The 14,464-nt window shown below is 41.1% G+C and overlaps 1 protein-coding gene across 1 annotated transcript in view; it reads right to left on the bottom strand.

Moving 5' to 3' along the window:
* Positions 1 to 14,464, bottom strand: part of LOC124861108 (F-actin-capping protein subunit alpha-2) — a 34,667-nt gene that overhangs the window by 1,647 nt on the left and 18,556 nt on the right. The window contains exons 3-8 of the mRNA XM_047354655.1: positions 10,488 to 10,539; positions 9,953 to 10,016; positions 6,531 to 6,737; positions 6,253 to 6,332; positions 1,509 to 1,587; positions 204 to 275 (exon numbers count right to left, since the gene is read on the bottom strand). Of these exons, the coding sequence (XP_047210611.1) occupies positions 204 to 275; positions 1,509 to 1,587; positions 6,253 to 6,332; positions 6,531 to 6,737; positions 9,953 to 10,016; positions 10,488 to 10,539 (554 nt within the window). The remainder of the gene's footprint in view (positions 1 to 203; positions 276 to 1,508; positions 1,588 to 6,252; positions 6,333 to 6,530; positions 6,738 to 9,952; positions 10,017 to 10,487; positions 10,540 to 14,464) is intronic.

Below are 14,464 nucleotides of genomic sequence, written 5' to 3'. Positions count from 1 at the left end.
CATCATTAGTTTGAGAGCAGGAGAAAAATTGAGGGTTCAGAGTACATTGGCTATCACCTCCACTGTGCTAACAAGAGATAAAAATCCCCATGGAAATGTTAACATGTTTAAACACCACCTTTATAAAAATATAACCATCATAGTTCATAGACACTTTATAAACTATTAAAGTGAATTTAAGACAGGTTTGGAGCTATACTCACAGAAACCGACATGGACTCCTGAACCTCTTTGTGGCTCACCAGCTGAACGTTTCCATCCTCATAGTAATGAACCTGTATAGATCAAAGTATAGAACATCCCATCTGTGCCTTGACCTGAAGGTATAGCTCAGCTACCTTCAACCTGCTTTTAGTCCCAGGTACATTTGCCTCTTTGATTCAAATGCAGACATGAGAAGTGCATTTGTTTGCGTGGCTTTTTCTCTGATCAACCAGCTGCTAAAATGCTTTCTTACATCTCCAAATAAAACAAATAAAAAGGATGTATAATAGTATGTACAGCATTAGACCAAGAAAACAGTTTTTAAATCAATTTTTATTTAGTTTTTAGTACATGTACTAATTTCTATTAATCTTTCTGGATTTCATCTGAAGTAATGTTGTACTAAAGACGTTTCTAAAAATAAACAAAATATGGGGGAGAACTACACCAACTAATAAGTCCTTGAATTGGTACGGCCTGGACAGGGTTCCTGAAGCCTCACCCAGTATGGACTTTCTTCCTACTGATGTGTATTCCTTTTAGATTCACGTATTGTATGTTGGAGAGTCAGATTTCAATGATCTAATGGGTATGCATTTGAAAACTGCTGTAAGTAATTTATGTTTGCCCTTCGTTTCTAATTTGGCTGCAGTTCCAAACTAAACTAATTCAGCATCTTGTTTGACATTTTGTTGAAAGACATTTTACCCATATTTACTTGATCTAGGACATTTGGGTCAGAATATGAGTGTAATTAGCTGTACATGTTCCACATCTTCCCCAACATGAACAAGGAGCCATCAGACTTGTTTTGGACACAATCTCTGGCATTCTAAGGATCTAGTGATCATTTTCCATTTCGATTCTCTGCAGGTGAATGTGCTTGCTGCTAGGTGTGCCTCAGAGCATGCCTTCCCCCTTCAAGCATCAGGAGTTGATATATAGGAAACATCTGATATAGATAGAGCAGCCTAGGTAGAATGGTAAAGTAAATACCATCAACACAACCCATAAAGATGAGTGAGAGTGTAGACCACCGTTCTGAATCTTTATAGATGGATTGAATAGTTTTACTGTAATTAGCATCATAAAGATTCAACACAGACAAAAAGATATGTATGCCAAGATATAATTTTTAGTCTATTGTGTCTGTTAATCTTATTATTTATGCCCAGTGCTTCAGTTTTGGTTACACTTATCATATGTTCTTAAAAGCGGCCAAACAAAGAATAAATGCTTCTTAAACAGAGAATTTCTAACCAAGACCCACATTCACTCACGAGAAGAAAGACCAATTAAAATACCTGGATTTTCATGATTCCTGCCACCTGAGTGGTGGAGGGAGAGACGGTGAATTTCCACTCTGACCTCCAGCGTCCATTCCTGCGCAGAGAGACACAAACAGAAAACGCAGACTGTAATTACCATCGACATTCCTGAGCTTTATGACTGGGCTGCAGGTGTTCTTTAGTTTCTTCACTCTTCAGAAATAGATCTGAAAATCAGACAACAGCCAAGCATTATGAAATGTCCTGCAAAGTCTCATGGGTGTTCTGGGAACGAAATTATAAGCCTACAATGTTTGGGTCAGTTCTCAAAACCGATTCAAGGATCAATATGAATTTTGTTTTTTTAGTGAGGTTCTGTGAAGTTATTGTCAGTAATATTTCCCTTACCTGTAAGAGACAAAGGTCATGAGCTAACTGCAAATATAAAAAACATCCTTGGAGTGGTGGAAGCAAACGGCTAGTCAGACGTACACTGTGTTGAAGTTGACTTAAGCAATTTAAAATAATTCAAACTAAAAACGCCGTTAGCAGATATTAACAGTGCTAGATATTAACAACTGATGCTGTTCTGTTAAGCCCAACATTGTCCGTGTTTCTATGTGAAGCTACGTTTGTTGAGCCTGCCGCCTGTATCAATCCACCAGATCAGCTGGGACTCCATCTGCCCTACCTCTGCCAAGAATGGAGTCAACTGTTGGATTTGGGGTCAACTGTACAGTAGCGACGAAGATGGTGTGCTCCTGTGGTTTCCAGGTCTCACAGTGCTTTGAAAATGATCCCAGCAGAGTCATGATTAGCTGATCCTCTAAATCAGCTGATCTGGCAGATGGAAACCACCAGTAGGCTCAGCTTTCAGATCATAGTTCAACCAAGAAGAGGTGTAGAATTTGCCTAAGGAAAATCTGTGTAGCGATTCTCATGCAGACCCGCTGTTCAAATACATTCAGAGCTTTAAATACAAGCTGTGTGCCATAATCTGCATGTTATCATCAGCATCAGATTCTGCTAATCAACATATCTCAGACCAGATGAACACTGGGACATGATATGATGTCTCCCTCTGTGTGCACCTACAGGTCCTTCTCAAAATATTAGCATATTGTGATGAAGTTCATTATTTTCCATAATGTCATGATGAAAATTTAACATTCATATATTTTAGATTCATTGCACACCAACTGAAATATTTCAGGTCTTTTATTGTCTTAATACGGATGATTTTGGCATACAGCTCATGAAAACCCAAAATTCCTATCTCACAAAATTAGCATTTTCATTAAAAGGGTCTCTAAACGAGCTATGAACCTAATCATCTGAATCAACGAGTTAACTCTGAACACCTGCAAAAGATTCCTGAGGCCTTTAAAACTCCCAGCCTGGTTCATCACTCAAAACCCCAATCATGGGTAAGACTGCTGACCTGACTGCTGTCCAGAAGGCCACTATTGACACCCTCAAGCAAGAGGGTAAGACACAGAAAGAAATTTCTGAACGAATAGGCTGTTCCCAGAGTGCTGTATCAAGGCACCTCAGTGGGAAGTCTGTGGGAAGGAAAAAGTGTGGCAGAAAACGCTGCACAACGAGAAGAGGTGACCGGACCCTGAGGAAGATTGTGGAGAAGGGCCGATTCCAGACCTTGGGGGACCTGCGGAAGCAGTGGACTGAGTCTGGAGTAGAAACATCCAGAGTCACCGTGCACAGGCGTGTGCAGGAAATGGGCTACAGGTGCCGCATTCCCCAGGTCAAGCTACTTTTGAACCAGAAACAGCGGCAGAAGTGCCTGACCTGGGCTACAGAGAAGCAGCACTGGACTGTTGCTCAGTGATCCAAAGTACTTTTTTCAGATGAAAGCAAATTCTGCATGTCATTCAGAAATCAAGGTGCCAGAGTCTGGAGGAAGACTGGGGAGAAGGAAATGCCAAAATGCCAGAAGTCCAGTGTCAAGTACCCACAGTCAGTGATGGTCTGGGGTGCCGTGTCAGCTGCTGGTGTTGGTCCACTGTGTTTTATCAAGGGCAGGGTCAATGCAGCTAGCTATCAGGAGATTTTGGAGCACTTCATGCTTCCATCTGCTGAAAAGCTTTATGGAGATGAAGATTTCATTTTTCAGCACGACCTGGCACCTGCTCACAGTGCCAAAACCACTGGTAAATGGTTTACTGACCATGGTATCACTGTGCTCAATTGGCCTGCCAACTCTCCTGACCCGAACCCCATAGAGAATCTGTGGGATATTGTGAAGAGAACGTTGAGAGACTCAAGACCCAACACTCTGGATGAGTTAAAGGCCGCTATCGAAGCATCCTGGGCCTCCATAAGACCTCAGCAGTGCCACAGGCTGATTGCCTCCATGCCACGCCGCATTGAAGCAGTCATTTCTGCAAAAGGATTCCCGACCAAGTATTGAGTGCATAACTGTACATGATTATTTGAAGGTTGACGTTTTTTGTATTAAAAACACTTTTCTTTTATTGGTCGGATGAAATATGCTAATTTTGTGAGATAGGAATTTTGGGTTTTCATGAGCTGTATGCCAAAATCATCCATATTAAGACAATAAAAGACATGAAATATTTCAGTTAGTGTGCCATGAATCTAAAATATATGAATGTTAAATTTTCATCATGACATTATAGAAAATAATGAACTTTATCACAATATGCTAATATTTTGAGAAGGACCTGTAGACTCCTGCTGCAGCAGCTGTGTTTCTTTGCTTTGTACTGTCACACTCATACTGCAATCTGGTATTACCTCTCACAGCTCATACTGGTTAAGGGTTAATGACTACCTCCCAAGATGAAACAGGGGTGTAACATTAATGGATTGACTTCAACATGAGGCATAATGAATACATGTAGATCCTGGAATGACAACATGATCTGGAAGAGGCTATAGAAACCTCAGCACTGTTCTGCTGAAAAAATGACGGGTCCGCCCACAAAGACTTTATCTAGTGAAAATCCACAGGAAGTGGAAGCAGCTCCACTGTAAATCAGAAAATATATCATCTCTGGACCAGGAAGGCCTACAGAGAGACTTAACTTTTTTTTATTTTATCTATCTAATATATATATATTTCCAATTGGGTATACATATTAAATTTCTCATAACCTTCCCACTGCAATGGCATGTACAATTAAATGTGTTTTTATGTGTGTTTGTGAGTGCAGCTGGGTGAAGGTGAATGTCCCAGAATCCTGTAAGACAGAAGTCTGGGACATTCATTTTGATATTGCTTTAATTTTTATTTGAACCATGCAAGTATTTATCCTACAAATTTGAGGTTATTATTATACACAAACAACGTGTTCTGTATGTACTCAAGTGTCAAAGTATGATTCTGTGCCCGATTCCTCGCAACTCCGTGGTAGATGGTGTAAACCAAATACCCAGCATGCGTTAAAATATGAATATGCTCCAAACTTAATTTGTTGTAGAGTTCTGTCAGAATCATTAAAGACGTCAGGAAGTGCTCTAATATAATGATGGAACTATGTCAGCATGTCAATGTTCACTGAATAGAGTTAATATTGCACTCAACTACTTTGTGACGAGCTTTTACATGACAACTAAAAAAAACAACACACACAACAACCATGTATCGAGCCATACCTCGACTGCGGTACAATATCCTGGCAGGTATGGACTGGTTAATTGTATCAATAATAATTTACAGTTTCAAAACTGATGAGGATTTTTGGTCATGAAAAACACGGATAGTGATGTCATGGAAACCCAAGGAGAACGCTTCATCGCCCTGTAGAGAGCAAGTCTGATTTAAAAATGCATGTGCATGTCTGTAAAGCAACAGAATGCAGGCTGGCGACCTGATCAGAAGGACAGACTACTAACCTAGCTTATATCAACTTAACATCTACAACTTAATGTCCACACAGCAAAAAGGTACAATGTTCTGAGCTATAAAGTATGTTTCCCTGAAAATATTACTAAACTTGAAATCTATGTATCAACATAAAATGCTACCAACAGTATTAATACCATAACAATCAATGTGTTAGATTGGTTTTGCAGAAGTATGAAAAAAATATTTCTCTCTTTCATATAGAAGGAATTAGTTTATGACATTTTTATTTTATCTTTATGTAAATATCATCATATTTTTATTCAAGGTTATCACACAGTAGGAATCGTATACCAACATAGAAAGTTCTGGATTCTACTCAGGCTAGAAAGACCCAATTAATCTGCTTTATTTGTTGAAAACGCTGGGCATTTTACAGGACTTAATTCTGGCTTAAACAATCGTAAGAGCTTGTCAGTATACATTTTTAGATTCTATCATGACCACCATTATTAAAATCCCAGATAAGAATCCAGCCAACACTCCAAACAGGAATACTTATCTTTAATTTACTCCCCTTTTTCCTCCCTCTCCTCTAGTAGCAATCACTAACAGCAGTCGCAAGACTGGTGGGATAATTACACCAAATGACACGTAAGCCCAGTAAAACCCAGCAGCAAAGAGGATTCGACCAGTTCTTATCCAATTAGATTAACACGATGAGAAACAGCTCAGCATTGCTACAGAGCGGCCAAAGTCCTTTGACAATTACTGCATTAGCCTTAAAGGGTTTATACGCATCTCATGCATGTTATGAAACGTCAGAGTTTTCCTTGGAGCTAAAGAAGATCATCATTCAGTGTAACGCTGAGCAGGTCTCATGTATCACGAGTAAAATATCAAATGGTAAATTACAGGGCAGTAACTCCTGCTTTTCCACCGTTTCAGACATACCAGAAATTTTTGGGTTGAAACTGGTGGCACTCGATGCACACGATGATGGTTTGATGCCCGTCAATGGTTTTTCCATAAATCTGAAGGGAGAACAGAGACAGGGTATATTGTCATTTATTAAATAACATGCTGTGAGAAAGCTTGGATGGGATGTCTGCATTAAAACTCTGATCATTACAACACTTAATGTAACTGAAAAAACAAAACCACTAAATGAACTGTTTGAGTGATCTGCTACTGGATCTAGGAAGTGTTTGTGGAAGCTGGCTTGAACATACGGTGCACACTCCGTTGGGATAATGCTCCTTGACGTAAGCCCTGACGGCGGAGTCCACTGCACTCCTCCAGCCTTCCATGGAGCTGTCAACATCATGAGGGCGTGGGTCACTGGCCTCCTTCCTCAGGTGGTCAAACTTGAAGGAGATCTTATTCTTTGGGTCCAGGACCCGGCCGTTCCCGAGGTCACCATGCTCTGTAATTAAGACCTAAGATGCAGAGTGCAGGCAAAGGCAAGAAGACGGCAAAGAAAGAGGGAGAGAAACAAGACCAAAACAGAAAAAACAAAAACATTAAAACATGTTTAAGAAGTAGATAAAAAAATACCTATAAAAACATATACAGGTCCTTCTCAAAATATTAGCATATTGTGATAAAGTTCATTATTTTCCATAATGTCATGATGAAAATTTAACATTCATATATTTTAGATTCATTGAACACTAACTGAAATATTTCAGGTCTTTTATTGTCTTAATACGGATGATTTTGGCATACAGCTCATGAAAACCCAAAATTCCTATCTCACAAAATTAGCATATTTCATCCGACCAATAAAATAAAAGTGTTTTTAATACAAAAAACGTCAACCTTCAAATAATCATATACAGTTATGCACTCAATACTTGGTCGGGAATCCTTTGGTAGAAATGACTGCTTCAATGCGGCGTGGCATGGAGGCAATCAGCCTGTGGCACTGCTGAGGTCTTATGGAGGCCCAGGATGCTTCGATAGCGGCCTTTAGCTCATCCAGAGTGTTGGGTCTTGAGTCTCTCAACGTTCTCTTCACAATATCCCACAGATTCTCTATGGGGTTCAGGTCAGGAGAGTTGGCAGGCCAATTGAGCACAGTGATACCATGGTCAGTAAACCATTTACCAGTGGTTTTGGCACTGTGAGCAGGTGCCAGGTCGTGCTGAAAAATGAAATCTTCATCTCCATAAAGCTTTTCAGCAGATGGAAGCATGAAGTGCTCCAAAATCTCCTGATAGCTAGCTGCATTGACCCTGCCCTTGATAAAACACAGTGGACCAACACCAGCAGCTGACACGGCACCCCAGACCATCACTGACTGTGGGTACTTGACACTGGACTTCTGGCATTTTGGCATTTCCTTCTCCCCAGTCTTCCTCCAGACTCTGGCACCTTGATTTCCGAATGACATGCAGAATTTGCTTTCATCTGAAAAAGTACTTTGGACCACTGAGCAACAGTCCAGGGCTGCTTCTCTGTAGCCCAGGTCAGGCGCTTCTGCCGCTGTTTCTGGTTCAAAAGTGGCTTGACCTGGGGAATGTGGCACCTGTAGCCCATTTCCTGCACACGCCTGTGCACGGTGGCTCTGGATGTTTCTACTCCACTCATTCCACTGCTTTTGCAGGTCCCCCAAGGTCTGGAATCGGCCCTTCTCCACAATCTTCCTCAGGGTCCGGTCACCTCTTCTCGTTGTGCAGCGTTTTCTGCCACACTTTTTCCTTCCCACAGACTTCCCACTGAGGTGCCTTGATACAGCACTCTGGGAACAGCCTATTCATTCAGAAATTTCTTTCTGTGTCTTACCCTCTTGCTTGAGGGTATCAATAGTGGCCTTCTGGACAGCAGTCAGGTCGGCAGTCTTACCCATGATTGGGGTTTTGAGTGATGAACCAGGCTGGGAGTTTTAAAGGCCTCAGGAATCTTTTGCAGGTGTTTAGAGTTAACTTGTTGATTCAGATGATTAGGTTCATAGCTCGTTTAGAGACCCTTTTAATGATATGCTAATTTTGTGAGATAGGAATTTTGGGTTTTCATGAGCTGTATGCCAAAATCATCCGTATTAAGACAATAAAAGACCTGAAATATTTCAGTTAGTGTGCAATGAATCTAAAATATATGAATGTTAAATTTTCATCATGACATTATGGAAAATAATGAACTTCATCACAATATGCTAATATTTTGAGAAGGACCTGTATACATGTGTTTGCTACACAGTCTTCAGCAAGAACTTTCCATCTGCCTTCCAGCTCAACACTTGGCTCAGCCTGCTGGGTGTCTGACTGGGGAATTTGAGTCAGTGATGAAGGAACACAGGGAAATGATGACATCTTTACATAATCCACTGCAATCATTACAGAACATACAGTCACAGTCATTTGTCACATCACAGAAACCAAACTGGCAACAACAAACATTTACAATGATGAGAAAAACAACTTGTTTGATAGTTTTATCACACTTACTTTCTCAAATAGAATACCCAAATAAATATTTAAAGTTCCCATAATAGAAATTGTCCATCTAAAAAAAACACATGCCCTCATCTTATTTTTAATATCTTATTGAGCTTCAGAAACTGTAATGGCGTCTTGTTTTCTTAAAATTAAGCTCAAAACTATTCATACCCCTGGCAGCTTTAGCTTTAAAGTAATCTAAGGTTTACCAGCATGTTTCATCGGACTGGAAGTAATAACATTTTGGAGTGGCACAAACAGATTCCTGACTAGAAACTGATAAGAGTCTCTGTGGACGGAGCAAAAGATTAGGGTGATGGAAAGGAGGTCCTCCTACCACAAACACTTGGAGCTCATCACCAAATAAAAATCTATACAGTGGTGCGTGCATTTTCATCCTGCTCAGTCAGACTGGATGGAGAGCTTTGGAGGGCAATTATTGAATCTTACCACACATGTTCTACTGGATTTATGTCTGGACTTAGAATGGGCCACACTAACACATCTCTTTTAATCTAAACCTCTGAATGGTAGCCCTGGCTGTGTGTTTATAGTGCTTGTCCTGCTGGAGAGCTGAACTGTCCTAGTCTCCAGACTTTTGGAGTGTCTAACTTTCTAACAAGTCTGAGCAGTTTCCTGTCCCACCTGAAGAAAAGCTTTCCCAGAGCATGACGTTACCATGATGCTAACAGTGAGCATGATAAGTTCCGGGTCATATGCAGTTGTAGTTTTCTGTCACTCACAGTATTCTCCATGTAGGCCAGATGGAATTTTTAATTATGTTAGACTTTAAATCGACATACAACTGATGCCTGGTTCACAATGAACTCACGTTTGATCTCGGGAGGTTTTGTGAGATTTTCCATCTGACACCTGAATGTTCATGAGTGAAATCTGTTCATGTTGTGTGTTGTGCTTGCTGTGTGGCTGGACACGACATACTTTAGGACCAGACCTGTTATATCTATGATTTTTTATTGTCACGTGTGACCCACACATGACAATAAAAAATCATAGATATAACGGGACAATTTGAAAATCCTGCCGTGTGAACCAGGCATTCATTCTTTTTACTAGGACTCATCTGTTGCAATAACACTGTGACTAGAAAGATGTGATCAATTTCAAGGTGAGAAAGGTACAAATAAATCATCAAAAGTGAAAGAATTATTTCTCTTTTACTTTTTTCATGGATAAGTGAAACAGGAGCTCACCTGTTCTTCGTAGCCCTCAACTTTCACCGGAGTAAACTGGTCCAAGTTGTACTGTGCAAAAGCACTGTAAGAAAAAAGTTACATTACACTCTAATTTCATCCAGTCTCTGAATGAAAAGATACATTTTAGGTGTTGATCAGGACAATGTACACAGATTAGCAAAAACAAACACTCATGGCTAAAGGGATCACTGTTAATCGTCTGTTTCCTAGTAAAAAAAGAGCACTGCTATATAAAGGCCTACAGTTATTAAGCTAAAGCAACTCTGACAGTGTAATCGTTGTGGAGTCCCACTGCTGAGCAGTAATTGGCCATGAACCAGCTACAGGATAATTACTGGAATAGGTCTGCTCTGTGGGGCCAAAAGGTTCCCCATGGGTTGGAGCCATTTTGGCAGCATAAAAGGACCAACAGCATATATTGCTGGCTCATCAGGTTTGGTTGACAATGTCTGGGCAACATGGACACAGACCTAGGCTAGAAGTCTGAAGCTAGAGACTTTTGAAATATCTAAACAACACAAAAGCGACTTACTGTGCTGCACCTTCCCTGAGAAGATTGTCATTGTTGAGCAGCAATCGCACATCTGGGGAGAAAAAAATGGAGGGATTATTAGTGAAGAAAGTAAAAAGCAAAAGTGGGCAAAAAGTAAAAGGCATAGATTGGAGCTCGATGATGCAAAAACAAATTTGCCTCCCATCAATCTTTTCAGGTTTAACGCCAGAGGACAGAAGCAGACATGCTAAATTAGCTCAGAGGAAAAGGCTTCAAAACTACTAAGAGATCAAAGTGGGCAAAGTATCGGGGGGGTTGGGGCTCTCTATTCTTGTGTGCCTGACAGGCTGTGATAAGCTGCAGACAGAACCCCCCAGTGTTCCTCAGAGGTGGCGACAGATCATGGCAGGATTTCACGATGCCAAAGCAGACACTTAGAATCCCTTGAGGGGCACAAGCTTGGGTTCTGCAGGATGAGCTGCAGCAACTCACTCTCTGTTCTAATGGTGGTTGCAGTGGCACAAACAGGAGAATATGTTTCACCATTTTACTGCAACTCCTAAAAGTTAAAAATGGTTAATCTTGTTAATAAAGAGGGACAAACTTTTTTTCTCTGCCGTTATTAAAACATAACGGAAAAATGAGTCCAAAATATGAACGTTGAATGGCAGCTGGGTCTAATCTACAGGCTGCATGCATAATGAAACAATGCTGTGTGGAACAGTACCATTTGACAGAGTATAACTTATGGACTTGTTCAATAAGGAATGCACTATCCCAGACTGAAGAGCACAGTTTGTAAATGTTCCTACCTTTATTTTGTTTGTACAAAAAGAGAAAGAATAGCAGTTTTGCTGGCTTATTTGGGTATTTTAGGCAACGCTTAAGGTCAAAGGTCAAGTTCCACTTGAATTTGAAGTTGTCAAGGGACCAAACAGCTCCCGTTTTATCCGTTTGGAATGACTGTGCATTCGACCAGTGAGTTACACTGCCTGGCCAAAAAAAATTCACCACCAAAAAAAAGGGTCACAATCTAATATTTCATTGGACCGCCATTAGCCTTGATTATGGCATGCGTTCGCTGTGTCATTGTTTCGATAAGCTTCTGCGATGTCACAAGATTTATTTCCACCCAGTGTTGCTTTAATTTTTCACCAAGATCTTGCATTGATGATGGTAGAGTCTGACCGCTGTGCAAAGCTTATCCCAAAGATTGTCAATGGGGTTGAGATCTAGACTCTGTGGTGGCCAATCCATGTGTGAGAATGATGTCTCATGCTCCCTGAACCTCTCTTTCACAATTTGACCCCAATGAATCCTGGCATTGTCATCTTGGGATATGCCCGTGCCATCAGGGAAGAAATAAACCATTGATGGAATAATCTGGTCATTCAGTATATTCAGGTAGTCAGCTGACCTCATTCTTTGAACACATACTGTTGCTGAACCCAGACTTGACCACCTGCAGCAACCCCAGATCATAGCACTGTCCCCACAGGCTTGCACAGTAGGCACTAGGCATGATGGGTGTATCACTTCACCTGCCTCTCTTCTTACCCTGATGCACCCATCACTCTGGAACAGGGTAAATCTGGACTCATCAGACCATCTTCCATTGCTCCAGAGTCCAATTTTTATGCTCCCTAGCAAATGAAGCTTTTGTTTGCGGTTAGCCACTGATTAGTGGTTTTCTTAAGGCTGCACAGCTGTTCAGTCCCAATCCCTTGAGTTCCCATTGCATTGTGCGTGTAGAAATGCCCTTATTTTCACTATTAAACAAAGCCAGAGTTCTTCTGTTGTTTTTCTTCGATATGATTTCACCAAACGTTTAAGTGATCGCCAATTATGATCATTCAAGATTTTTTTCCGGCCACATTTCTTCCTCAAAGACGATGGGTCCCCACTATCCTTCCAGTTTTTAATAATGTTTTTAATAAAGTTCTGAATCCAATTTTGGTGGTTTCTGCAATCAATTAGCCCTCTAATTGATCCTGTTTGATCAACCTCCAAACACTCAAAGCAGACCGTTTGGTTGTGATGTCTAATGTTGTCATTCGAACTGTCCCTTTCCCAGTTTGGGTTTTAGAAGAGTACCTATTAAATCATTAACTACTGTTAAGCAACTATTGTGTACAGTGCAATTACACTACTTTATGTATCTGGTGTACTAAAGCAACCTATTCAATCAAGGTTCTCGCCAGCGCATTTCAGCGTAGCAGCCCGCTATGCTGAAATTATGCCGATATGCTCATTTTTATGAGTGTAGCGGCCCTTTGACTGACATCTGGGCTCCCTCCGTGTGGTTTTTATGTCAGCTATAGCGCAAGCACTGAGTCTATTCCCGCTTCCTTTCACCCTATGACCCTGTGCGACCGCTGATGTTAAAGCTTTCTAAAATCATGTCAACTTGAAGGGTGGGTATAAATGGCATATCATGACGGGCCTGCAGAAGAAAATCGTTTCTCTTCCAGAAAAATTCCAGGTGAAGACCCTGTCGATATGGGAAGTTTACCTTTTGACCAGTAGGATTGTTTGCTGGACTCTGACTGTGTGGAGAGACAGATGTATTGTCACAAAGGCGATGATGATGCTAATTAATTTTTCAACACTTTTCCCATTTTAACCGTTACTATGATAAGGTTTAGGCCCATCTCAAATACCAAGACACAAAAAGGCAGCAGCTGCAGAAGATCAGTCTGGGTGGTGAGCACACAGCGGATGATACCATCATCATCATCATCTAGTGCCTGTCTGATCTGAGAAATACTGGATGTTAATCAGCAGAATCAGATGCAGATAATAAACCTGGTGCACAACAACTTTGCTTGTATTTAATTAACTGAAATGATCTGAAAAGCCTGCAGGATCAGCACAGAGACCTCAGTCCCTGTTATCCCCCACACTCATGTGAATGCTACAAGCTGTAAGCCACGTCCCCTTGGTTCCACAATCTCAGCTACATTATCTGAAAGAACACAGGGCCTGTTATCTTGATGAATCTAGCTGTATGATGTAAAAAGATAAATGATCTGAAATGGGGGCGTTTATGCTTGTGTGTTTACTGCAAAACCATGATCCGAAATCTACCATTGCCATCTAGAAAGTGACCATGTACAAGAACTGCGTGACAAGTTGCTCTTCCTAGCAGCAACATGTCCAATATGTTCACTTATCTGTGGAGACATCACTGCAGAGACATCACTGCACTCTAGAAGTAGAATGGGAGGCAGATCCTTTATTTATCAGGCTCCTCTCCTGTGGAACCAGCTCCCAGCTTTAGTCCGTGAGGCAGACACCCTGTCTACTTTTAAGGCTAGGCTTAAAACTTTCCTTTTTGATAAAGCTTATAGTTCGAGTGGCTTATGTTATCATGGAGGGAGCCTTCCTCCCTCCCTGTTGGATGGAGTAAGGGGGAGTCAGGTTTAGCCTAAACCGGCTCAGTTATGGTTGAGGTGCAAACACACCCTCCATTTCTGCTACCTGTATGACCCCTTCTCTTTCCAATGGTTATAATCAGTCTGACAGAGGGAGGTATCCCAATCATTGTGGTTTTTAGTATAACAATGACCATCAGTGGGACCCTTTGTGGGGTTCCTTGAGACGACATTGTTGTAAATAAGTGCCGTTTAACTAAATAATCTGAACTGAAACTATCTGTGTAGTTCTGCTGCTATAGGCTTAGGCTGCTGGAGGACATAACGACCACTTTCACCCTCTTCGCTACATTCTCACACTACTCTCCAATTATGCATTATTTGCTGTTATTTCAGCTTTTAACTTTGTTCTCTCTTTTCTCTTCCTAGAAGCTACACCTGGCCTGGCTCTGTGTCTACCTGTGACACCTTTCTGGAGAGGGGAATCGTCCGAGCTTCTGCTGGCAACAACTTAATGCTCACCCTCTACCAATGATCCACATGGCCCTGTCTTTTAGTGTTTAAACCTTTTCTCTCTCCTAGACATGGAAATTGACTGAGCTTTTACTGTAACTAATTATATGTGCTCTCTTTCAGACTCCT

Source organism: Girardinichthys multiradiatus, chromosome 2 (genome assembly GCF_021462225.1).
Source record: "Girardinichthys multiradiatus isolate DD_20200921_A chromosome 2, DD_fGirMul_XY1, whole genome shotgun sequence".
NCBI classification, from domain to species: domain Eukaryota; kingdom Metazoa; phylum Chordata; class Actinopteri; order Cyprinodontiformes; family Goodeidae; genus Girardinichthys; species Girardinichthys multiradiatus.
Note: the sequence above shows the minus strand (reverse complement) of the source record. Positions and strands in the feature narration are given on the sequence as shown.